Source organism: Carassius gibelio, chromosome A1 (genome assembly GCF_023724105.1).
Source record: "Carassius gibelio isolate Cgi1373 ecotype wild population from Czech Republic chromosome A1, carGib1.2-hapl.c, whole genome shotgun sequence".
NCBI lineage: Eukaryota > Metazoa > Chordata > Actinopteri > Cypriniformes > Cyprinidae > Carassius > Carassius gibelio.
In genome coordinates this window covers 32972015-32998949 of record NC_068371.1, presented here as the reverse complement: position 1 = coordinate 32998949, position 26935 = coordinate 32972015, and the positions used below count along the sequence as shown (strand labels likewise).

The 26935-nt window shown below is 37.1% G+C and overlaps 1 protein-coding gene across 22 annotated transcripts in view; it reads right to left on the bottom strand.

Annotated features, from left to right (window-relative positions):
• Positions 1–26935, bottom strand: part of LOC128019083 (NACHT, LRR and PYD domains-containing protein 12-like) — a 282672-nt gene that overhangs the window by 192184 nt on the left and 63553 nt on the right. For 4 of the 22 annotated variants that reach the window (XM_052605111.1, XM_052605321.1, XM_052605651.1 and 1 more), the window contains 2 exons: positions 21784–21957; positions 20352–20398 (listed from right to left, as the gene is read on the bottom strand). The exons of 7 other annotated variants lie outside the window; for them this stretch is intronic. In XM_052605111.1, the coding sequence (XP_052461071.1) occupies positions 20352–20398; positions 21784–21957 (221 nt within the window). Of the gene's footprint in view, positions 1–17581; positions 18429–20351; positions 20399–21783; positions 21958–26935 lie in introns of those variants that run through there. 11 more of the 22 variants (XM_052605191.1, XM_052606054.1, XM_052606910.1 and 8 more) reach the window with 8 other exon arrangements.

Sequence of the window (26935 nt, the reverse complement as noted above, 5' to 3'; positions counted from 1 at the left end):
TACGATAAGATTTTTTCTAGATCCTACATTATATTTATATTTTGACCTCACTATTCGGGGAACAGACACAGTCTTAATAGGTTTTACAGCGCAAGTACCTTTAGCATTTAAGCGGTTAGAACAAAACTCATCATAATGGTTATTTGAGAATTGTCTTACTAGTCACATGGAGCGAAGTGTCCTGGAGATGTTGTCAGAGAGAAGCTCCGCTCCAATTCTGCTGGGGTGTAATCCATCAGCGCGAAACAGTCTAGGACGCTCCCAGAAAAGATTCCAGTTATTAACAAATAGCAGTTTCTGTTCTTTACACCATGACAACAACCATTCATTTAAAGCAAAAAGTCTACTGAACCTTTCGTGTCCTCGTCGATACGTGGGCAGTGGTCCTGACACGACGATCGTCGCCGCGGGCGTCGTGCTGCGAACCGTCTCAATCAGGCTCCTGAAGTCCCTCTTCAGCGTCTCCGTCTGCCGCAGCGTGGTGTCGTTAACCCCGGCGTGAAGCACGACCGCTCTGGGGCTCTCGCCGTCCTTCAGGATCGCGGGTATCTGCGCAGAAACATCGAGAACACGAGCACCAGGCAAACAATGAGTGTGCACTTTACCTTCGGCTAACGTAGCACTTACGTGTCGGACGATGGAGTCTCCGATGATCACAGCGTCGCGTCCTGTCTCGCGGAGGGGAGCGAAGCGGTTCTGGATGGAGAGCTCGAAGGCAGGAGGGGGAGAAGTAGTCGCCCGGGACCCAGCTCGCGTCCTCCGTTGTGGATGCACCCAGGGTCCGTGGTGTCCCGGCGTCGCAGTGAAGGACATCTGGGAAGATCGCGTCCTGGGTGCACCGGGCCTGCACAGAGAAACACACGGAGTAGACGTGGTGGGACTGTTAACAGCACGCTGTATACTTACCCCGGACTTGTGAGCGTCAGCCCGGGATGATTCCAGCGCGGCTCTCCGCTCTCTCAGCTTGGCCTGCCTCTGTTCCAGGTCGCGGATCTGCTTCCCCACGGCCTCGAGCTCGAGCTGCACAGAGTGGAGACATTCATCCGCCATTAAAGCAAGTAACAGTGAGTACAGCAGTGGTAATGTGTGAGAATAGAGTATTAGCAATGTGAGCGCAGTTAGCAGCAACCACGCTTGCTGATGCTAACTGGCTAAAAGCTAATAGCGGACCGGGAGATCAAAATAAAACTAGTGATAGCGAGGCGCTCTGATTGTTTTTGTTTCAGTTGAGATATGCAGCTAGACATAGCTGTTGATCTGCTAAATAAGATACAGAGGTCCCTCACTGACTACAGAGTCAATGGTTTTGCAGCAGCTCAAGCAACAACCTAAGACATCTGTGGTACCATGAATGTGGAAGCCACACTTAAGCAGAAAAGGCTCAGGAGCACAAAAAAACACTTCATCTATGAGGCTCATGATGAACCTTTCATGGATGCATTAAAGAAGCTAGAAGTGACATTCTTCTACACCGTTGTAGATGCTGTCAAGTCTTCTGTTGAAGAAAGGTTTGTCAGTCTCAGTGAAGTTCAGTGTGCTCCTCAACTTCAAGAATCTGACACTCTGTGACTTGGGAGCTCAGTGTGAGACACTTAGTAAAGCTCTATCAACAAACAAAGATGCTGACATTAGCGGCATAAAACTTGCTCTTGAGTTGACAATCTTGCCACAACTGCAGTCAACAAGTATGACTCTTCCAAGCCTTCTCTCATTTATTCACTCTCAGCATTTGACAGAAATCTACTCCAATCTCTGGATGGCTCTTCAAATTGCTTTGACCTTGCCTGTTACTGTAGCCAGTGCAGAAAGAAGCTTTTCAAAGCTCAAATGAATCAAAACATTTCTGAGATCCACAATGGCCCAGGAGCGCTTATCAGGACTTGCTGTTCTGAGTATCAACCATGAAATATGTGACTGTGTCATATGATGAGGTGATTAATGATTTTGCAGCCAAGAAGTCACGCAAAGTAAAGATCTAAGCAATCTGTACCCTTGAACCTTTGAACAGCCAAAGCAACATTTCTCAGTTATAAAGTGCTAAAAGTTTTATTTACCGGAAATGGAAGCACAATTAACATGTTTGCTTCCAAAAAAATAGTTCATATAACGTGAGATTCTGTTTCATGTTAAATCTATTCCCTTATATATATTTTTTTTAAATATAGAATGTGTTTGTATTTTATTTTATTTTGTTTATGTATCCTTTATTTTTATAATTTAGATTATTTGCGTTTCTCAAACACACTTTCACTTTCATTTACAATATTTTACAATACTTTTCAGTACTTGCAAACTTATTTAAATCTGATTTAATATTTTTACACCGGTATTACATGTTGAGTTTGTTACAGTTAATAAAAATGTATACACTTAAATATTGAAATTGTATTTTTTGCGCTCTCTTTCTCACTGTTTTTACACCAGTGGGCACATTTTTTTAATCTCACCTAGGGCCCCACAACCCTTCGGGCCAGCACTGCACACTATCATTTATGCTGTGGCACCCAGGGAGCAGTTGGTGGTTCAGTGCCTTGCTCTAGGGCACCTAAGTGGTGGTATTGCCAGCCCGAGTTTCAAATCCACAACCCTAGGATTAGGAGTCAAACTCTCTAACCACTAGGCCACGACTTCATATTGTTCAAATAGTCTAAATATATAAAAGACCATACCACGGGTCAAATAACTATTTTTATTATTGAAAGTTTGTGTCTAAAGCAAAAGGACATACCAAGTCTTGTATATTAACTTCTTCACTCAATGCATTTTACACTGAACTCAACACATGGTACATAATGCATGTTAAATAAATACAGTGTTAATTATACCTTCATACGTTAGCAGTCTTGTGGCATGAAGTCACATGTATTTAACATTCTTGTTTGTTTATAAAGGAACTATTACGTGAAAATTACTATATTGCGTATTTTAACAGCAACCTAATCCACTGGGCAAAGTTACGTCCAGTGGACGTCTTTTTATGTCTTTGCGGACGTTGAAAAGACGTCCACTGAGGAGACAGAATGTTTTTATGACATCTTTTTTTTTCAAATGTTTTTTATGTCTTCTGTACGTCCGATATAGACGATCACAGATCCTCCTTACAAGGTTCTGTGACTTTATTTCTGTCAGACATCTAGAGAAGTTCTTATTGAGAATTAACAGAGGTTTAAATGTTGATACTTGATTCATTTGAAGTCACCATTGTGGTGGACAGTGTTTGGTTTAGTTGGGATCTTGGTCCATTTACTTATTTTGTTAGCTTGTCTCTTACTGCTGTAAGGGTGTATTTTAAAACGCTGTTTTTGTGGTGATGAAAGACAAAATTTAAGAGAGCTGAAGTTTTTTTTTTTACTTAATTAATTAATAATTTAATAATTCCTTACATTTATATAGCGCTTTTCTAGCACTCAAAGCGCTTTATGTAACGGAGGCCAGCGAGTAGTGCTGTGCAGGTAAACCTCACTCCCCGATCTCAAGAGACGCACTAGCGACAGAAGCTAGTGGCTGTAGCCATTTAGCCTCCTTGTTAGTGCGTCCGCCTCCCATGCCGGAAGACCCGAGTTCGAGCCCTGCTCTGAGCGAGTGCGAGGAGCGTCAGAGAGGACCCGGGTGAGAGGGGTTACATTTACATAGACAGGGGGTATCTCCTCATCCACCACCAGTGTGCAGCATCCACCTGGATGATGCGACGGCAGCCATAGTGCTGCTATGTAAATGCTTGTTTTAATTCCCACTTCCTCCATTCTCCATTCTCTTTTCTCTTCCAATATATTAATATCAACCTTTACTTCTGGGAACAGCCATGGTGGAATACTACTCACTGAATTGACCATGGTGAAATCTAAGGTTTCCATTTCATATTCCCTCACTCTCATTTCCCTCGTCCATCCAAACCCAAGCCCCTGAAACTTGGAATACTCCCAACATTCCTGTATCGTTTCTTTTGCTGGGTTTTCTTTCTCACTTCCTTTTAATCTGATCCAATATGCCATTGTCAGTTTCTCTTTTCTTAACTCCAGTGGCATCTCTCCTGCTTCTATGAGTATAGCATTAATGAGGGTTGTCTTAACAGCTTCGATGCATACACGTAATGCTCTATATTGTAATCTATAAATTTTTCCCAATATTGTTTTTGACGCTGCTCCATAAACTACACAACCATAGTCTATTGATTACCTCATGCAAGCCCTATAGATATTAATTAATGACTGCTTGTCTGCACCCCAGTCACATCCAGCCACAGCTCTCAGGAGGTTTATAGCTTTTTTGCTTTTAGTTTCCAAGTGCTTTATATGTGTTTTCCATGTACACCTACTATCAAACAATAGTCCCAAGTACTTAAATTCATTTACGTTCACCATTGGCTGCTCATATAATGTTAACCTTTCATCATGGCACTTGCGCTTCTTTGTAAACATCATATAACAAGATTTTCTTGTCGGCATCTTGAATCCCCACTTATATGACCACATTTCTACTTCGCTAATTGCTTTCCTTATATTACCTAATACATATGACACATTCCTTCCTCTCACCAAAATGGCCCCATCATCCGTATATAGTGCTGATCTGATGCATCCATTTATCATTATGTTAAATAGTATCGGGCTAATTACACTCCCCTGGGGAATACCGTTGTCTACATAAAATTTTATAGACACCTCTGATCCAACCTTAACTTGATTTTTCCTACCTGTTAAGAAATCCATGATCAAATTATATAACCTTCCTCCAATACCCATACTACTTAGTTTAATAAGCAGTCCTTCCCTCCACATGGTATCATATGCCTTTTCTATATCAAAATATACTATTGTCATTAGTTCTTTCATTCTCAGTGCCTTTTCCACATCATTACTTACTCTAACTAGAGCATCTGTTGTGGAGCGTCCTTTTCGAAATCCGCTTTGTATGTTGGCCAGTATTCCTCTCGGTTCCAATATATGTGATAATCTGCGAACTATTATCCTCTCCATCCATTTGCATAAGTGAGATGTCAAAGCTATGGGCCTATAGTTATCAGGATTAGCTGGATTCTTACCAGGCTTGTTAAATGGTAATATTACTGCACTTTTCCAACTTTACGGTACTATTCCATCCCTCCAGATTTTATTAAAGAGTCTTTATACTAACTTTAATGATTCTACTGGTAACTGTCAGAACATAATTGATCTTGCCCAGGTGCTGTATACCCAGTGCTTAGCAGAGCTATGTTGAGCTCTGACATTGTAAAATCCACATCTAGAGTTGACATACCATCCTCCCTTTTCAACTTCACTTCCTTTTTCTCTGAGTGCAAGTTCTTTCTGCTGCTTATGGATGTCACTAAGGTGTTCACAACTGTGTCTCTTCTTCTTTATCTTCTTCTTCTTCTTCTTCTTCTTCTTTCAAAGGCAGTTACAAACTCATTTAAAGGTGTATTTGCGCCTCCTGCTGGACTGGAGTGTGGAGCGTGACGGATATTAATAAACAAAACTTAAAAAAACAAACAAACAAAATGATACAGTTATTCTGTACACTTCATTACGTGATCTTAAATCCTATTTATTAAACCTATTGTTTTCCAATAACTTATAATAGTATAATATACTTTATACTGTGCTGAGCATTCTTTAGTATTGTCTTAACTTTTATATTTTCTATATTCAGAATACTTAATTCTTCTATTAATCTCATTCTTTCTCTTTCATGTGCTTCTCAGTTTAATAGTATATGTTCACAGTCTCTGATAGAACACATTTATTGTAATTACCTCATTCATGTTTATCAATAATAAATAGTGATTGATTAAGAGCTGTGTGATCAATACAGAGTCTAGATATTATTGTGTCCTCCTTCCAAAGTTTCTCCTTCATCTAAACATGTGCCGGAACCCATAACATTATATACTTCATCTATATTGGTGAATTTGAAACATGCTCTGTATCATATAATATGTCTTGTCTAGATGTAGACTTGGCACTTAATAAACATATTAAGACAGAATATGAGTCTGAGCAAATAAGTGTCAATAATTCTTAATGGCTGTATTTCCTGGAGCCAGTTAAGAGCCGTCAGAACGGATCTCATTTCTGCTGAGTAAACTGATCAATCATTACTAGTCCTTTTACCAATTCTGATCTTAAAATGAGGAATGCAGAGAAGCTGCTGTATTTCCTGAAACATCTTGTTACAAAGTGTTCATAGAGTAACACTGACTCAAGAGTTAAACATTTCATTATTACCTATCATTCATTATTCACACACTTTATATACACACAATACGCTCTGTTCTAATCATACATTATAAAACAATTCAAAACTCATTCTATAGGTCTGAAGAGACTCATCAAATCAGACGAAAGAGAAGTCAGTCAGTTGAGTTTGTGGCTAAATATTTCACAGTGCTTGAGTATTGTCTGTTATTGCATATTATAATTCATACTCAGAAAGCAGAACTGAGATGCCATTTATTGCAAGATTTAAAATGCTTTTCATCAGTTAAGATTTCTTAAAATAGTGTCAAAATCTTGTTTCCTCAAATTCTTGTGAACTCTGTCTCGTGTCTGGTCTCAGATTTCTGCTTTTACTTTGATGTTGATTAAATCTGTTTCATTGGAAAACACTTTAATTAAACATTTTAAACTCATTCTGCCATTGACAGACCATAAAGCAGTTTCTATTAATGTTGGCCTACAATCTTTCTCCAACAACCATTATAACTCTTACTGGAAACTTAATCATTCAGTTCTGGACACCCAATCTGTTCAGATGACCATTCACAGCTTGATTGAACATTATCTGAATTTAGCTCATCTGAGTTATGATTATTGTAATAACTGGGAATTACTGACGTTTGAAACTGGGACATTTGTAATAAATTATGTTAGTGTATTAGTCAGTGCCAGGAAATATGAAGAAGAAAATATGATTTGAAAGATGACAGTCTCACTCAAAGATCTCGCTCTATTTTCTCTGACGATGAAAACATTGAACTAATTCTCTTCAAAAGCACTTCGATGATATTAATAAATGAGAGCCGAGGGCCTTCATTAGATCCAGACAGAGATGATGGAGAAGGTGAACACAATTCAGATTATTTTCTTCAATTAGAAAAAGTGATTTAAAAACAGAGTTTCAGATTTGAATATTAATGGTATATTAAAACATGATCCTTCAGCTCTTCATTTTAAAATTAATAAGTGTGAATTAATGTCTCTGAAGCTGTGTGATTCACCATCTATCTGTGGTGTCCCTATAAAAACTGAAATCTCATATTTAGGTCTAAAGATTGTAAAGGATGAAGAGAGAAGATGTGAGCTCAATATTTGCTCTGTTATTGATAAGATGAAGAACAAATTGAATCAGTGTTTACTAAGAGACTTCTCTTTGAGGACATCTCAAGACTCACATATACAGCTCTTTCTCCAGCAGTCAACAATAGTATTTACAAGACTGCTGACAATATGCTTTTCAGTCTTTTATGGAGAAATAAAACCCATTATATGAAGAAATCAACTGGAAATGGAGGATTGAACTTCTTGGACTTTAGCTCTCTTAATAATACTTTTAAAGTAAACTGGATCAAACGATTAAAACAGAACAACAACTAGTTTATGAAGATTATTCCTCATTGTATTTCTGCTCAGGTTGGACGTCTTCATTTTCTTCTGTTTTGTAACTACAACATTTCTAAACTTCTGATAAAGTTATCCAGTTTTCACAAACAAATGCTTCTACAAGTTTTTTTTTTTTTTTTTCTTTTCTAAATGTTGATATTTTCCAGCCTGGTTTCACACACAGGGTTTAAACCAAGCGAGGATTACTGAGAACAGAACACAATTCATGTGAGTCTCACACATCCTATTAACCCTTTCAGCAAACGCAGCGCAGAGCTCTGTTTATGTTGGTTTGGAGTTACACTCGGCTCAATTCAAGTCCTCTGAAACTGTGTAAAGAAACACACCGGGCGTAAACACACACACACACACACACACACACACCGAGTCAGGACATTAATGTCAGATCTCATCTAGCAAGCAGTGTATGGACAGAACAAGGGGAATATATGCTGTGCTAAATGTTGAAGTGTCACAGTATTGCTCTTCATCTTCAGTTCAATACATGGAGAGAGCAGAAAACATGAAGTGTGAATCAAACCAATGCCAAGTAAACATGAACGCTGCACAGAGGAGTGTGATCTTATCTTCTCAGTGTGAGCACATCAGGTCTGTAAGTTACTGACCATCCTCAGCTGAACCAGTGACCCTAAAAGAAGACATCTGAACACAAATGGAGAAAGCAAGGAGGTTCGGTGAGGAGAAACACAAGCTCTGTCTTGCTCCTCAGCAGCACACCACTATCTGTGAAACCTGCGTTAACTCCTTCAGACAAACACAATCCTTTCAGTTTCTGAGCCAGATGGGTCATATTAAAGACGTTTGGAGCGGGTCACACTCATTCAGAGAAGAGCAATGTCTCAGATGACCATCCTTTGTGTCTCTTATCAATATGAACATGTGCAATGCGATCTAATACTGGTTATAAATGTAAGTATAGTTAAAAATAGGATTCATGCTGTCACTCATATATGTTTCTTCAGATTATTGAAGACACTCGAGGTGTTGAATCATTGGTTTCAGAGAGATTTCTGACTCAAAGACAGAGTTGTGTTCACTAAAGCTGAAGATATCTCTCGATTATCGTCTGCTCAGTCCATCTCTGTTCACAAACACACCTGGAAACTACATTCTGTGGAGAAATAACATTCATTATATTAAAACATCCGTCTTTCTAAACTCATACCACCAAGACGCTCTAAACTGAGTTGAGTTTAGCTCTAAACAGTAACTTTAAAATAAATTGGTTAAGACAATATCTTCACAATTCTTCATCTGTCTGAATATAATTCCTGGGTTTATTTTCTCTAAATTGGGCGTCTCTTGATGTATAATTATAAAACTGAAAAACTTCCAATCAAACTTTCTAAATTTGACCAACAAGTTCTTGCTCCTGGAGTCTTACACAGAAACACAGTTTTCTGATCTGGAATAAAGCCAATATTAGTGTAGAAATAAGTCTTTATTTTGTCAGCGTTGGTTTAGTAATGGGTTGTTCTCAGTGAGTCAGTGATTGAATAATGATGGGACTTTATTAGGGTTTCCAGACTTTCTCTGAAGATCCAGAATTGCTCTTCCATTAAAAGAGTTGAAGGCTCTTACTATAGGGCCGTTCCTCAGGTGTGCATGTGCTGTTCACAAGCAGTGTTTCTACATCCACACTTTCTGTCTGTCTCTAACCTCAACATACCTCTGTCAGCTTTAAAGCCTGACAACTATACTATTAGATCCTGCTTTTTACAACACAATATCTTCTTTTCTACTGGAACAAGATCTTTAATAATGGAAGCTGGACTCAAGTTTGGTCATTTCCATAGAGCTCAAAGCAACACCAAAAGGGAATTTCTGAAGAGCTTTTTATAATAAATAATAAAACTCTAAAATTTTAGTGGCTTTTGTTTTGAACCATGAAAAGTGTCTGGAAGTGGCTTTAATTTTCTCCATGTATCAGTTCATGAATTTGATGAATAATAGAGTTGATATGAGAACTACTCAATTCAGAAGGATGTCTATCCATGAATTGGTCTGGTGTGGTGTTAAAATCCTTCTGTAGGATATCTAGCTCTGAGCTCATTTATAACATCTGTTACCGTCTCCAGAAGACACTTATTATATCCAGACACATGAACTAAGATCAGAAATATTTCATCTCATTTTAACACTACTGCGAGTCAATGACCAAATAGTCCTTTACTAGAGAATCTCTTGATAGAAATACACTTTCTGATCAAATATAGCAACTTACATTATATTGATTCAGTTGAGTATTAGATTATACTAAATCAATTCAGTAAAATAATATTAATAATAGAAAATCATTTACATTTGATACTCTATTTGGGTAATACAGATGTGTATATACAGTAAGTGTGTGTTTTACATGTAATTATTAATTCTCTAAAGATCTGTTTGACTTATTTCAGCAAACTTTAACAAATGTCTGCATCTAAGAAACACACAAATCTTTCTATGATCAGTTCTTCTGATGGCCGACTCTTGTCCAACACATACTTTAACTAAAACTAAAGATGGTTTGACAGATGAAGTAATGGTTGACTAAATAAACCCAGTACTAAGCAGTTGATCTTGATTCAGGTCCCAGTCCTTCTCCCAGCTCGCACCTGAACAAGCAGATGATGCTCTACCTGCGTCTGAATGAAGTAGCAGTGTCCTGGAGAAACATCCTCTCTGTTGGTCCATCTGATGATATACAAACACCTGACCATGGACTACATGCACACAGCCTTCTTTAGAGCTTCTGTATAAAGAGAAGCCAGCTCCAAAACTTCTGCTGAAACCTTGTGCTATATATGTGGACCCTCTTGAGACCCTCACAGAAACCTCTCCTGCCTCGTTCTTATCAGAAACTGAGAAATAAAAGAACTGCAATCACCATAAATAATGACAGAAGCATTCTCTTACAGCTTCATTATATTTAATAACACTTAACAACATCATTTTATATGATAGTCTGTAATCCCAGAAGAGCATCTAGACATGTAATTATACATTTAAACACAAGTACACACTATCATGCTAACGATCGACGGCTAGCTAGTGATGCTAGCTCATAAACAATATTGTGACTGTATTCTTCACACTTGATAACTTAGCATAGACATGAATACATGTTTAAACACTTAAAATATTTTAAAGTCTTTATTATTTTTCAACTCTTCAGCTGTGCTATTATAAGAACTTTTTAGTACTTTTACTGTACTGAAGTAAAGCAAGTGCAAGAAGTCACAAAGTCTCATGTAATTTAAAGATAACAATAACCCAGATTGATTATTAATGTAAATACTAAACTAGTTTAGGACAAATGAATTCAGTTCATTATTAATGGTATAACAATTAAATAAAGTTGTATCTTTAACTGTAGAAGCTGCTCAATATATTGCGCTAACACAGACTTGTTGCAGGCTGTAGTTTTGTTCCTCTGAATTGACTCTGAATCACTTCATGCTGTTTTGACATCGGCTTCACAGATGTTTTGTTCCATCCATCGCTACAGTTATCACTGTCAATCACAGTAATGAATAACTCACAGAACAATCTAGCGGACGACCTTGTGTCATTACATACACTCGCTTCTGTCATTCTGAAACAGTTTATGTGAGCGTTAGGTCCTACACAAACAGAAATGTTCTTCAGATTGTTAAATGATTATGTAGAGAAACCAAGCGAAGGACACTGCTCTTATAGCAGAGATGAGTTTGACAGTTCACTGGAAATGACTAAAACCAGGAAGTAACCGAATAGTCAGAGCCGGATTAACGAAAAGGCAAACTAGGCACGTGCCTAGGGCCCGATTGGCGGGATGGGGCCCAGACAGAGGGACAAAAAAACTAAAAATAATAATAATAATAAATAAAATCAAAATAAAGTAAAATGTACAAATGTCCTATCTTCAATTTATATCAATATTTATTAATTAACTAAAAATAGTGATGAGTTTATCTTAACCATAGACTGTTACATTACGTCACATTAACGCCAGTATTTATAAAGCGGCGCCAGCCAGTTAAGTCCGAGGAGACGTCAGCGGCGGTCAGAGGTCAGAGCGGGACAACAAAGCTAGCAGGCAGGTGTGTTTTGAGTAGGCTAACATTCAAGATGCTTTCGGGTGCGGCGAAACGTAAAAAGAAAAAAAATGAAGAGAAACAAAAGAAGAGACAGTGGGGGGCTTTACAGAAGTTTCTGTCGGGCAGCCGTCCGACAGCTGTGAACCTGCTCGAGTCAGCAGAGCCAGAGGCCGAGCCATTAATTGTAGCGGTGCCTCAGGTGTTAAAATAGATTTGTTATACAGGTTCACACATAGGCTACTACTCCGTAAAAAAAAGGTGTATTAACCTGGAGTTAGGCATATGCCTAGTCTGTTCAGTTCTGTTTTGTTGCATTCTGATTGGTTCTGATTTTATGATTTTATGACTATTTTTATTAATCGCACAGCCCTAGAATGAACTGGCAACGAACAGAAAATAACTCTGGCTGCACTGCTCAGGAAAACGGGAAAACCAGATCCAGGCAGAGCTCGGCAGCGGTAGACAGTCACCGGAGCAAGAGGTCAGGAGGAAACATGTTGACAGCTATTTATTCATGTTTGAATTAGTTGTTCTGTAGCATATGCAGGAAAAATATAAATAGGTGGTTTATTCTTAAACCAATCAGTCAGCTCGAATAGTGGAAGCAAAGATACAGTTTTATATTTATTTTTTTGTTATTTAATTCTATATATGAAATGATGTTATTATGTTATGACTTAGACATTTTTATATATGTTAACAATATTATAATTGCCAACCGCGACCCACAGGTTGAAAACCACTGTTGTAAGCTATTTTGCAGAAAAACTTAATTGAATGTGTTGATTAAATGTAAACAGAGCAAATAAGATAATCTTTATCTATTAATATAAAGTTTATCTTATTTGCTCTGTTTACATAGTTTACTGACACCTATTGGCTATTTACTGGTACTACTGCCTTAACAATGACACTCCCAATGGATGAGTGAAAGTGAAAGTGAAAGTGAAGTGACATTCAGCCAAGTATGGTGACCCATACTCAGAATTTGTGCTCTGCATTTAACCCATCCGAAGTGCACACACACAGAGCAGTGAACACACACACACACACACACACACACACACACCCGGAGCAGTGGGCAGCTATTTATGCTGCGGCGCCTATTAGGCCACAACTTCCCTATAATTTAATAGCATAGACAGGTGCATCCACGCATTAGGTTTTATGCTGAGGAGCCGAGAACGTGTCCCGGCAACAGCGACCGGTTCAAGGTTGTGGCATGGGGACATAACGTAACTGAGACGTTCCCTACCTGTCGGTCACTACGCGTTATGTCGAACGACATATGGGGTCCTATGGAAAACGCCACAAACTGAACACCGTCACAACCCTGTGACGCTGCAATTGTCGGCAAGATGTGGTGTGCCACAAAAGCTACGCTTAAGATCGTAACCTTCCCAAAGCCCCAGCGCAAATTCACTGACCTTGGTACCGAAGGGTCAAAGGGAGAGTACGTGCTGCTGGAGAAGGCCACGCTGCTGTTCAGCCCACAAAAAGTTAATGGAAGGGATTTCAACCTTCTGTGAAAGATTACTTCAATATAATGGTATAAAGGTATAAAGTATAAAGTGGTATAAAGTGCATTTGCAGCTTTTGACCACTGAGTAGCGCTTTAACCACAAGTTATCAAACAAGCGCATCACTGCACATTTTCGGGGTTGGCTTCATGGATAAATATGCAAAATGTCAATATTTTCATATATTATGCCTATATTTTAAAAACATGAAGCACTGTATAATTTTGTTCACATTATTTATGCCTAATTAGCCTAAAACAAGAAACGAATCAAATTAAACCTGCACGATTAAATCTTTGAAACTCTAAAGAATGGACGGATTAATAAAACGTCCTCACGATTAAAGTTCTCTCATTATAATCAACAAAATACACACAATGTAAAAAAGAGCTTCATTAACTGACAACATAAGTGATTTTAAAGGGAACCTTCTTTACTTGCTTTTAGTGCTGGGCGATAGCATATGGCCTATAAAAAAATCAGATTTATGATTTAAATCGATTTTAAAATCAATATTCAAATGACAAAGACATTCAAAACAAGTTTGAATATAGTTATAAACTTATAACTGAGACAAGATGATAAAAAACTGTGATGTTATTACCTTAATGCTGGAAAGACCTTTATTTTATTTTATTATTTTTTATTATACATTATTTTTTATTATTATTAATTTTTTGTTAATACAAGCCCATCAGCTGTGCAAATTTTGTTTGTGAGGAAAATAACAGTAGGGTGAATACTGGTAAAGTGGGACACTTTCTGATAATTTATATTCTGTATACTTTTTTATTATGATCCAAATGTCTTAGCCGCTCATATGATACTATTCTACTATACTATACACAATAAAACAGAAAGAAACATTAAACACAGGATGGATGACTCTTCCTCAAACACACAATGACCCCACACCACATTTTTCAAGGCGCTACTGTCAAACTGGGACACCTTTTTTGGAAAACTGGGACACTTACAACACATTTAGTTGTTATTCAAGTGTAGGCCTTATAAATTAAATACACAATGACAATATAAACAACAATATAAACAACAACAACAATAATATAAACATCACTTTTTTTAAGCAAATTCAACCCACCCCCTGCTCACAACATTTTATATTGGGTTCAATTTAATTTATACAAATAAAAAAATAAAAATAAAATAACCTTCATTAACATCTCTTCTTGTAGGAATGAACTGATTGCACACAGGCTTAATTTAATTTCTGTATGGTAGGTTAATCTACACGTCAATACAGCCAATACAGCCCGTCTTCATTCGGCCATTCTCCTCGCCACACGTCTCATGGAACCAGTCCTCGCAAACAATGCACATGATCCAGTCCTCTGTCTCCTTGGGATCATTTGCATCACCAAATTTGGCAAATATTGCACATGTCCTGGCCATCCGAGCTTGTACCCTCCATCTTTCTTGTTTTTTTTTTTGTTTTTTTTTAAAGTGTTAACTGCGTGTGTCTCACGGTGAATGCATGAGAGCTGGCGTAGTTTAAGTCAGTCTTTGTTGAAATATCTAGCTAACTAACTTAACGTATGAGGGACATATAAAAAGGTAACTCAGTTCCTCCATTAGAATGACTTGAATGGCTGTCCCAGTTTGCCAGTAATACCCTGTCCCAATTTAACAATATGCTATTGGCAAACTGGGACAGTGTCAAAATCGCATAAAAAAACCCCAGAGAAGATTAATATGAATGTGAGATTTTGAAAATTCTGATTCACTATTACATCCTATAACAAAATATGTAACAATTACAAATGATCCATGAGTTGTTTTATTTTTATAACCTTAACATTATTTACCTCAGAATGCTATTTTACTTACCATCACAGTTCACTGCAAGGTTGTTAAATATGATGTGCCACACCCCGGAAGTGATGTCATAGCCACAGGATTTTTTTATTTTTTTATCACATACTTGCTACTGATGAGCTCAGTGTTGATTTTTAGTAAAAAAAAAAAAAAAACATATCCATGTAAAGATATAAATTATTAAGCTTAACTGTCCCACTTTACCAGTATTCACCCTACATTTTTGTCAGTAATTTTATCTAAACAGATCGATTAATTTCTTTAAGATTTCAAAATCAAATAGCCTACTGATAATGTAGTAGCACTGTAAATCATGCTTTAACCCGAAAATAATCAGTGAAAGAAACAGACAAACTCATATAGCCTTTAACATCCCGCTCGACTATAGCAGTCATTATAACCTGATCAAGCCATAGCTAAATATGTTTAACATGAATTCTTGCTGAATATGCAGTTATATTCGGGCTGTTGGCATATCACACCGCTCAGCTCATCCTCTGCTCGGCGGCGTGTCTCTGTCAGACTCGGGGGAGGAGTCCACTCTGAACTACGGGAGAACTGAGTGGTGCGTCGGTGGATGCTAAAAATAAAACTGATTTTCATTCAAACAAACTGATGTAAATTACAAATCAGAGTTAATTGATAAAATCGATTTATCACCCAGCCCTACTTGCTTTCATATTATTTAATGAAAAAAAAAAAAGCAGCTGCATTTAAATGCAGGTGTGTAAAATATGTACAAGATTTCCACTGCACGTGTGATGGTAGATGTGCAGCGTTTATTCTTATTTATTTTGTGAATTAATATTCATATGCAAGTATTTGTGGAAAAATGATTAATTCGCATTAATGACAGGGCGCATTAATATTCAACATTCAACAATCTGTGAATGTTGCATTTCTCTGTCGGAGAAAGCCAGCACTGTGAATTTCATCTTGCAGCAGACAAGAAAACATTTGTTTATTAATAAATAATTAAAATGTCTCATTACTTGTTAGGCTACTTCTGCATGTACTTTGTGGCAAACTTAAAGCATGTGCTTGAGCGCGGAATATATTAAGATTTGATTATGTAAATTTAATATAAACCTCTGATTAGTTGAATATAACAAATGAACGACTCCATACGGTTTAATAATTGTGAATAATAATGAATAATTATCATCACCTATATAAAGTATAACAATCTACACCTAGGTACAGGTTAACACCTGATGGCTTTTCTTCTGGGCTTTTGAGTTACAACAAATGTGTTTTAGAAACACACGGTTATAACAGCCAGAGAAAAGACTAAGACAGAAGTCAAGGGTCAAGAGCCCAACTAAAGCAGACACTGATCTCTAACATGGTTACTTCAAATGAAACAATAAATCAACATCTAAACCTTAGTTCATTCTCAATAAGATCTTCTGTAGACGTCTGACAGAAATAAAGTCAGTCTGGTTATTAATAAGTGGAGCTGCTGATGCTGTTTGTGGGGTTGTTTAATCAGATCTTGAGAGATTTCATGTATTTTATTTCAGTTGATTTAATCTAAGGCTGTGTCTGAAGTCAGTTGTAGTAGTTCTTGTGTTTCTCTTTTCTTCAGTGATTCTGTTTGTTAACATCAGCTGTTCATCACTAATTCTCAATCAGCACTTAGTTAATCACTTAATTACTTAAATGCAAAGTTTTAAAACTTACATGGTTTAAATCAAGGCAATCTGTTTACTCAAACGGTTTGAGTAAAGTTTACTTATCGGGTTTTACAGTGCTATTTCATTTGTCTGTTTTCTTAATAGCAGAATATTTATCATGTGCATCCAGTCCTTCGTGCTGTCTTTGCTGTAAACTGGTTCAAAGGGACAGAAGCGAGAGACTTATTTACCCTCATTTGATAAAACTGTTTTGAAGAAAATTATTTTACATTTAGAAATTTCTAGAATCTCGGGTTTTTTATTAGTGTAAAAACTTTTCCAAATTACTTTTCCAAAATATTTAAAAGAACAACTGATTTTACTAAATTATATCAGATTTGTAAGTGAAATTTTCACTTATTTTTCACAAAGTCTTGAAGTGTTCCTGTAGCTCAGTGGTAGAATATTGCATTAGAAAGCACAAGGTTGTGTGTTCGATTCCCCGGGAACACATGATAGGTGAAGATTGTCAGCCTGAATGCACTGTAAGACGCTTTGGATAAAAGTGTCAGCTAAATGCTCTAATTTAAATTTACTCAATAAAATTTAACAGGTCAAGTTACATGTACTTATTAGTTTTTTTTTTATTTTTACTTAACTTAATTTCTAAATGTGTTAAATTTACTTGAAAAATGCTTGTGCAAAAACTTGCACAAAAAAAAAAAAAGTTAATTTACTTATTTTTTTCAGTGTGTGAGTGTTTGGACAGAATTCATTTAGTGAATCGAGTGTTAAATCAGCGCAGACAGAAAAATAAAGCAGACGATCAGGAGACGGATTCATTCGGAGTCAATTCAGCCTCTGATCTCAATCACATTCATGATTATTCATACTGTCATCAGTTCACATCAGGATTCAGAAACCAGTTCAGGATCAAATGAGTCACTCATGGACTTTTATTACATTTGATGAGCAGTTTACAATAGAAATATTAAAGCACACATATTACTCTGTTTATTAAAGATTCAGAACAGTATGAGAGTCTGATCTAGATTCATAACTTCTGTTTTATGATGAAAAACTAATTAAAAATGAATAGAAATGTAGTGATGTGAGATTTGATGAGTTTGTGTGCATGTGAACATCAGAAAGAGTCTCTCTATCATTTAATATCACACAGAGACACGGAGTAACCAGGATAAACCCCAAATCCAGCGTAGAGGGGTTCAGTGAATGTGGTGTTGAATGTGTGTAAGTGTGTGAATGTGTGTGTGTGTAAGTGTGTGAGTGTTTGTGTGTGTAAGTGTGTGAGTGTGTGTGTGTGTAAGTGTGTGAGTGTGTGTGTGTCAGAGACGCTGTAGAAGGACAGAGAGCCGGCCGACACGTCCACACACACTCCTACTCTCTTACAGGATGAAGGGTCAGCAGAGATACCAGTTCTGTTATTATTGTGACGGACAGTGAAACTGATATCAGAGCAGAACAGACTCCAGGATTTGTCATTGAATCCAAACACACAGTCATCACTCTCTCCTTTCCTGCTGATTCCTTTATATGACACTGATATTACAGCATCATATCCGCTCCATTCAGTCTCCCAGTAACAGCGTCCAGTCAGACTCTCAACACTCAGAACCTGAGGAACATCATCAAATCTCTCTGGATGATCAGGATACGGCTGAAGATCTTTCACTCGTGTGATCTTCTTGTTCTCATCAGACAGAACGAGTTCAGTGTTTGCTGTGTTTGGATCCAGTGTGAGATCACAGGCATCTGAACACAAGAAGAGAGAAACATCAAGAACAACACAACACTGAAGATGTCTGTGTGTTTACAGCTTTGACTAGAGCTGTGTCTGAAAGCGCTCCCTATACACTATATAGTGCACTAGATCAGCTGTCCCACATTCTGTAGTGATGTCTGAATTCTGAGTGAACGACCGTTATCTTATCTGAGCTCAAAACGCTGCTCACGAGAGGATCAAGATGTCTTTACTGTCACCTTTGATCTATTTCATTTGTTCTTGATGAATAAAAGTATTATTGTTATTATTATTATATTTAAAAAAAAAAGTTTTTAATTGTATTTTGAAAGGTAATATTTCATGGCTTTGAAGCAGCACAACTGTTTTCTATATTAATAGATATATAGATCGGGCGGCAGTGGCTCAGTGGTTCATGTAGGTTGTCTACAAACCGGAAGGTTGGTGGTTCAATCCCTGGCTCCACCTGACCAAGTGTCGAGGTGTCCTTGAGCAAGACACCTAACCCCAGCTGCTCCCGACGAGCTGGATGAAGCCTTGCATGGCTGACACCGCAGTCGGTGTGTGAATGAGTGTGTATGGGTGAATGTGAGGCAAAATTGTAAAGCGCTTTGGATGGCCATGTGGTCTGTTGAAAGCGTTATATAAATGCAGTCCATTTACCATAATAATAAATGTTTCTTGAGCAGTAAATCATCACACTCACAATAGTGATTTAAGAACAAAAACCAGACGAATCTCTTTAAATAAATCATCTGATCGATGTCTTGAGGTGTGGTAACTGTAGTATAAGTGCAATAATTGACTCCTCTTCACGTCGTGATCGTATCAAAGCTGTTAGCGACAGACGGAGAATTGTCTCTTTTTTTAATCCAGGCAGCAAATGCTTTAAAAACTGCTTTAAAATGACTTGATTGCATTCCAGATGCTTTTAAAGCACTTTTCACTATAAAGTTTGAATGTAAAACATTGTCATGAATTTGTTGTATTCCCATTAGTAAAATACCCAACACATTAATTGTTGTAGACGATTAGATATTTATATTCAGAGATTGACTTGGTCATGTAAAAGAGTGATAAATGGATAATTAATGTGATGACTGGTTCAGTGACAGAAACACGGGACACACACAGGTCTATAATAACTGCTGAAATGTCTGTGTGTCTCAGGTCTCAGGTCAGTCTGAGCGCTCATGATACACACAGTACAGCTGTACACCTGCAGGAGACACAGATCAACACTGGCTTTCTTTTTCAAGTTTGGATATTTGTCCTTCTGTAGCCTATACTTCATCTTTCAGTTTCTCAAGAGTAATCAGAGATGCGATCGCACAAGATCCTCTTCAGCTGTCACAAGCCGAGGGTGAATCTAAAGGTTTACATGATTAAACTGAATCCACACTCGAGGACATCGCTTCAAATCATCTGTCCAGTTCAGACACAAATGACTCAGTCCACCAGGTTTTTATTAGCGGCTTAGAAACAAAACAATGAATATTTGTTCACTTGCTAAAGCGAGAAAATAACCAAAAGAGAGTCCTCTCACGTCCTCTTGATTTGAGAACCATTCACGACTCGCGAGGATATGAGGCTCAAATAATTAATTTAGCCTAAAACATACTTATTCTAATCACTAAAATAATAAGATAACACAAAGATAATAGAAATAAACTGAGAAAACCCTGTGCACTCAGCAGTGGTTTCTCTCTGAGCAACGAAGTGTCGAGCTGCTGTGAATAAGAGACTGATTTTCTGATTGCAACAGGAGTTTTCTCTCAGTCTGAACTGAACTCAGTGTGTCTGTGTGTGTGTGTGTGTGTGTGTGTGTGTCTGTGTGTGTGTGTGTGTGTGTGTGTGTGTTTCTCTCTGTGTGTGTGAGTGTGTGTGTGTGTGTGTGTGTGTGTGTGTGCGAGTGTGTGTGTGTGTAGACCTACACTTTCGTAGTCCTGCTCTCATCCTCTTCTCTCCTCCATGATCCACACTATAAACACACAAACACAGGTTCAGAAGTTGACACTCATATAATCAGACTGAGTCAATAGTTGTTGACCACGCCCACAAGCCACGCCCCAGCACTCATTATTAAATATATATATATATATATATATATATATATATATATATATATTATTACAAATACAAAAAAGTTCTACATTTTAATAAATTATAAAATGTAATGTTATTCCTGTGATGAAAAGCATAATTTTCTTCATCATTACTCCAGTTTTCAGAGTCACATGATCTTTAAGAAATCATTACAATTTATTTGACTCTCAAGAAACATTTCTGATTATTATCAATGTTGAAAACTATTTTACTGCTTTAAAAGTGCATCATTATTTCCACACAAAATATAATGAACAGCATTTATCAAATGTATTAATTACATTTAAATGTAGAGCATGAATTCTGAGTATAAGTCACCACACTTGGCTGAAAATCACTTTTCACTTTTAAATTGTGTAAGCTTATAGATAATAGGCCTCGTGTTCAGTGAACAATATTTGAACAATGTTCTGATATTTTGAAGGTTAACATGACTATTTATGTTGTGACAACTTGTGATATTAAGTTCATATTTTAAGTTGGGTGGACTTTAGTCCATGTTTGTTAAGTCTACTCAAAAAAGCGCTTAGTTGCCTTATTTTTTTAAGTTGACAGAACTTCTTTTTTTTTTTACAGTGTTGTGGTTGAGGAGCAACCTCCCGCTCTCTCTCGTGAAGACAACAAGGAAGAGACTAAAACTGTAATTCATCGACCGGCCGCTTGAGGCTGACTGCAGAAGAGAGTCAGTCCCATAGACTCCTCATGTTACAATCACCAACTTTACAGCAGAAAAAAACATGTTTACAGCCCGGTGCAAAAAAATGAGTTTGGTCTATATAGATAATTTTGCTATTCACGACAACTGCGAAGGGGTGGATTGTTTTATAACTCATCCATTTTAATTATATAAGACTCAAAGTTCTGCATAATTAATGGCGTGTTTCTACAGTCTATGAGAGGAACACAGAGAGAGATGAAGAAGGGACTGGAGGAGGAGCACAGGCTTGAGCCGCTGGTGGAGGCAGCCTCACGCCAGCATCTGTTACAGGAGCTGCAGGACACAGAAAGATGTAGAGAGAGATGGAGGAAAAGACTGAACAGAGGAGAAGGAGAAAGAGGTTTTGCAGCGGTGGAATCTGGAGCACGGCTCAGACTCGCTGATGACTCTAATGACTGTTTTGGAGAGTTAACTGACTGCAAAGAGACGGACAAAGAGACGTACATAAGATCCTCCCAAATGTTGTTAATAAAACATAATTTAATGTAGATCTGCATCATTCACACACATGTTCAGTACGTCAGTATTAGTGTTTGACATACTTGAGTATCTGCAGTTTATAGTTTGGATCCTGCAGTTTGTGTTTGAGCAGCTTGACTCCTGATTCTCCTGGGTGATTGTAGCTCAGATCCAGCTCTCTCAGGTGTGAGGGGTTTGAACTCAGAGCTGAAGACAAATAACCACAGCCTTCCTCTGTCACCATACAGCCAGACAACCTGCAGACACACACACAGAGACAGATCAACTACAGACACACACACAGAGACAGATCAACTACAGACACACACACACACAGACAGAGACAGATCAACTACAGACACACACACACACACACAGACAGATCATCTACACACACACACACACACACACAGACAGATCATCTACAGACACACACACACACAGACAGATCATCTACAGACACACACACACAGAGACAGATCATCTACAGACACACACACACACACACACATTGTGATCAGTTGACTAAAGCCCCTTTCACACTGCCATTCCGGCAAATACACAGGTAAAGTGTTCCTGCAATTGTTCCCGGGTCACTAGATTTGGCACTTTCACACTGCCAGTGATGACCCGGGATATCACACACAACCCGTGAAGATCTTTCTTTCTTTCTTTTCTTTTAAACGCCATACCAGCTTCTAAGGCTATATTCATGGCGAGAATAAGATACAACCAATCAAAGGAAGGCTATAAAAGATGTTTTACATTTATTTCCTCTAGAAATCTTAGGACCATGTTCGGATTCACTTGATTAAAAATTTTTCCAAAAGTATCAACGGAATAAAAAAGGTTTCTCACAGGGGCAGATGTAATACAATCTAGAAGGATATGTTTAATGGACAATGAATTCTGACAAAATGAACATTTTGGAGGATTTTCTCCTAAGAGTAAAAATTTATGTGTAATTTTTGAATGTCCTATTCTACATCGTGTATAGATGACTTGATTCCAACGATTCTCAAAACAGAGGTTAAGTTTTTTCTTCACATCAGGATTTATTTCATGCAACTTATTATATAGACATTGATCCCATTCTGATTGCCATTTATTTCTGATGTATTCATTTATCATTTGTTTTAAGTCTGTAAAAGGTATAAAACTATTTACTAATTCTGCGGATAGTGCTTCTTTTGCTGCACTGTCTGCTTTCTCATTTCCAGCAATTCCTGAGTGTCCAGGTACCCAGCAAAAGTAGATGCTAAAAGCCTTTGATTTGAGCATTGATAATTTAACGAAGATCTTGACTACTGTTGGATGATCAGTTTTCAAACTTTCCAGTGAATCCAGGCATGATTTTGAGTCAGTCATTATTAAGAATTTCTTTTGTGAAGAAGTTTCAATAAATTTTAATGCCAGCAATAAAGCATTTGCTTCTGCAGTGAAGATTGAACTTTGATCTGGAATACGTATACCTTGATGTACTTCATTCGTTGCAAAAGCTGCCGCTACCTGGTTTCCAGATTTGGATCCATCTGTGTATATTAGAGTATACTGAGGATACATATCTCTTATTTCTAAAAATTGTAGCTGATAATCATTTGGATGTGTTTCCGATTTTTGATTCTTTGATAAATCCAACAAAATAAAGGGTTTTTTGATATCCCAAGGGGGAATTTTGCAAAAGTGGGTTTGTTCCAAGATGTTTAAATCTACTTTGAGATTTTCCAGATGAGGTTTTATACGTAGACCAAATGGACGAATATGATTTGGTTTTCTTTCATACATTATTGAATACTGGACTGTAAAAACTGCCGGATGTGCTGGATTTCCTTTATTTGTTTTTAATTTGATTGCATATTGTAAGGCCAACTTTAATCGTCTGTTTTCCAAGGAAGGTTCATTGGCTTCTACATATAAACTTTGAATTGGTGATGTTCTATATGCTCCCAAAGCTAATCGTATGCCTTGATGATGTATAGTATCCAATGCTTGTATATATGATTTCCTGGCAGATCCATAAACAATACTCCCATAGTCCAGCTTCGATCGGATCAAAGTTCTATATAAGTTCATAAGTGATGTCATATCTGCTCCCCATTTAGTTTTGGACAAAACCTTTAAGATGTTCAGGTCTTTAGAACACTTCTTTTTAAGCATTTTGATATGTGGAATAAATGACAGCTTATTGTCAAAGATTATGCCAAGGAATTTAGTCTCCTTTGCGACTTCAATGGGAATACCATCCAAAAATAATTCTGGTTCATTATGCAATGAACGAAGTTGACAAAAATGCATACAGACAGTTTTTGTTTGTGAAAATTTAAAGCCATTCTGTACTGACCATGAGAGCATTTTATTTATTTTTAGTTGGATTTTTCGTTCAATAGTGTTTATATGCTTGCTTCTATAACAAATACAGATGTCATCTACATATAAACTGCAAAGAACATCTGAACCAATAACCTGAGCAATACTGTCTATTTTTATACTAAAAAGAGTAACTGATAAAATACTTCCTTGAGGTACTCCAAGTTCTTGTTTATGCGGGTCGGACACAGTATTGTCAACCTTGACTCTAAAGATTCTATTCGAAAGAAATCTTTCAATAAAAATTGGCAAACGACCTCTAAAATTTAGTCGATACAGATCCTTTAAGATTCCATACTTCCAAGTGGTATCATAGGCTTTTTCCAAGTCGAAAAAAACAGCCACAGCATGTTCTTTCTTAATAAACGCATCACGGATATAACTTTCAAGATTGACAAGGTGATCTGTTGTACTTCGACCTTTCCTAAAACCACATTGAGCCTTACTTATAAGATGTTTGGATTCCAGGCACCAGACTAGACGATCATTTACCATCCTCTCCATAGTTTTACATAGACAACTGGTTAAAGCTATAGGTCGATAATTTATAGGATCACTATGGTCTTTTCCTGGTTTTGGGATAGGAATAATTTCAGCTTCAAGCCAAGAAGATGGAATATTTCCTGATATCCAAATAGAGTTAAAAGTTCCCAGAAGCTTCTTCAGAAAGAGGTGAGGTAAGTTCTTTATAAACTGATAATGAATTTTATCTGGTCCAACCGCTGTATCATGGGATTTCCTAATGGCTCGTTGTAGCTCTTCCATGGAAAAATTCTGATTGTATGGCTCCAAATTATTTGAAATAAAATTTATTTTCTCTTTCTCTTGTTGAATTTGGAATGTTCTAAAAGCAGGAGAACAGTTCTCAAAAGATGAATTCTTTTCAAAAGTTCTTGCTAGAATATTTGCAATATCTTGTTTTGAAGTCAAGAGTAAACCATGTTGCTTGATGTGTTGTATTTGCGAACCAATGGTTTCACCCTTCATTTTCCGTATCAAGTTCCAGATTTTGGTTGAAGGAGTATTAGGTGATATACTGGCAACAAAATTTCTCCAGCTTTCCTTCTTAACTTCATTGATAGTTCTTCTTGCTTTTGCTCTAGCAATTTTGAGTTTAATAAGATTTTCAGTTGATGGACGTTTGTAGAAATATCTTTCAGCTTTTTTCCTTTCTTTAATAACTTCTTTACATTTATCATCAAACCATGGGAGTTGTTTAGATTTTTTGTTTAATGATGTTTTTGGGACTGTATCATTTGCAATAGACATTAGTGTATCTGTAAAATTTTCCAAGGCATCTGGTCTGTTCTCCACAAAATGTGTAAATCTCTCATAACATAGAGCTTGAAATTGATACCAGTTAGCTTTTTTGATTTTCCATCTTTGTGTTTTTGCTTCTTCTTCTTTTCCTTTAAAAGTAATGATTATTGGAAAATGGTCACTTCCACAAAGGTCATCCAATACTTTCCATGATAAATCTAAAAAAACTTCTGGTTGACATATTGTTAGATCAATTGCAGAATAAGTTCCATGCCCTGGATGTAAATAAGTATTTGACCCATTATTTAAAAGACATAAGGTGTTATTATTTATAAAGTCTTCAATCTTCTTTCCTTTTGTATTGCAATGATCACTGCCCCACAGCAAATTATGACTATTAAAATCTCCCATGAGTATAAAAGGAGATGGAAGTTGATTTACCAGATCATCCAAGTCTGTGCGCATCAAGTTTAAGTCTGGAGGAATATAAATGGAGCATATAGTAATGGTTTTATGCAAAGTTAATCGTACTGCTGTCACTTGTAGTCTGCTATTAATACTGATAGGACTATGAATTACATTGTTTCTTACTAGTATTGCCGTACCACCAGAAGCTCGCTTGTCATTGGGACCAAAGGTGGCAAATACTGTAAAATTTTTAAAAGAAAAGTTATAATCAGTTGAGAGTTGTATCTCCTGAAGACATATTGCAAGGGGGTCAACAGTTGTAGTTAAACGCTGTAATTCTGTGAAGTTCGCTCTGATCCCACAACAATTCCATTGAATGATAGACTCTTTCATTACCTATTAGGAAGAATAGGAACATTTGTCCTAACTTTTCCTTTTGGAGATGGGCTTCTACTATGATGCTCACTCTCTTTCATTTCCACATCTTTTATTTGTCTTGTCTTTGATGTTTCTTCTTGAGATACTTTGGATTGAGAGTTTGATTTCCTGTTGCTTTTACTTGTCCTCTGATTTTCTGTTTCAGAAATTTGGCTGAGGTTCGTGTCATTTGAGGGGACTTCGTTTTGTTTTTCTGTAGTTTTTGCCCTTGAGGGAGTATTACTTAGGTTAACTGTTTGAGGTTTATCTTTGCACATCCAAGTGATGTCTGTCTGGCAATCTACTGATCTCACAGATTTTCTTGCAGCAGAAGCAAATGTTTTATTCAGAGTGAAAATAGGTGTTATAGTCACTTGTTTCTTTGCTTCAATGTAACTGATCCTTTTTGTACATCTGATTTTTTGTATTTCCTTTTCTTTGATCCACATGGGACATTGTTTTGATGCAGCTGAATGATCACCTGTGCAGTTACAACATTTAGTTGGTTTTTCACAACTATCCTTGTCATGGCCTTCTTCTCCACAGTTACAACAGATGTGCTTGTTTTTACAACTATTAAATCCGTGTCCATATTTTTGACAATTGAAACACCTCAAAGGATTGGGTATATATAGGTCTACCGGAACACTTAGATACCCAATCTGAATTCTTTCTGGTAGGAGTGGTTTATTAAAAATGATGATGTATGTATTGGTTTTAATCATTCTTTCTTCTCTTTTGATTATAATTCGTTTCACATTTGTTACTCCTTGAGTTTTAAGC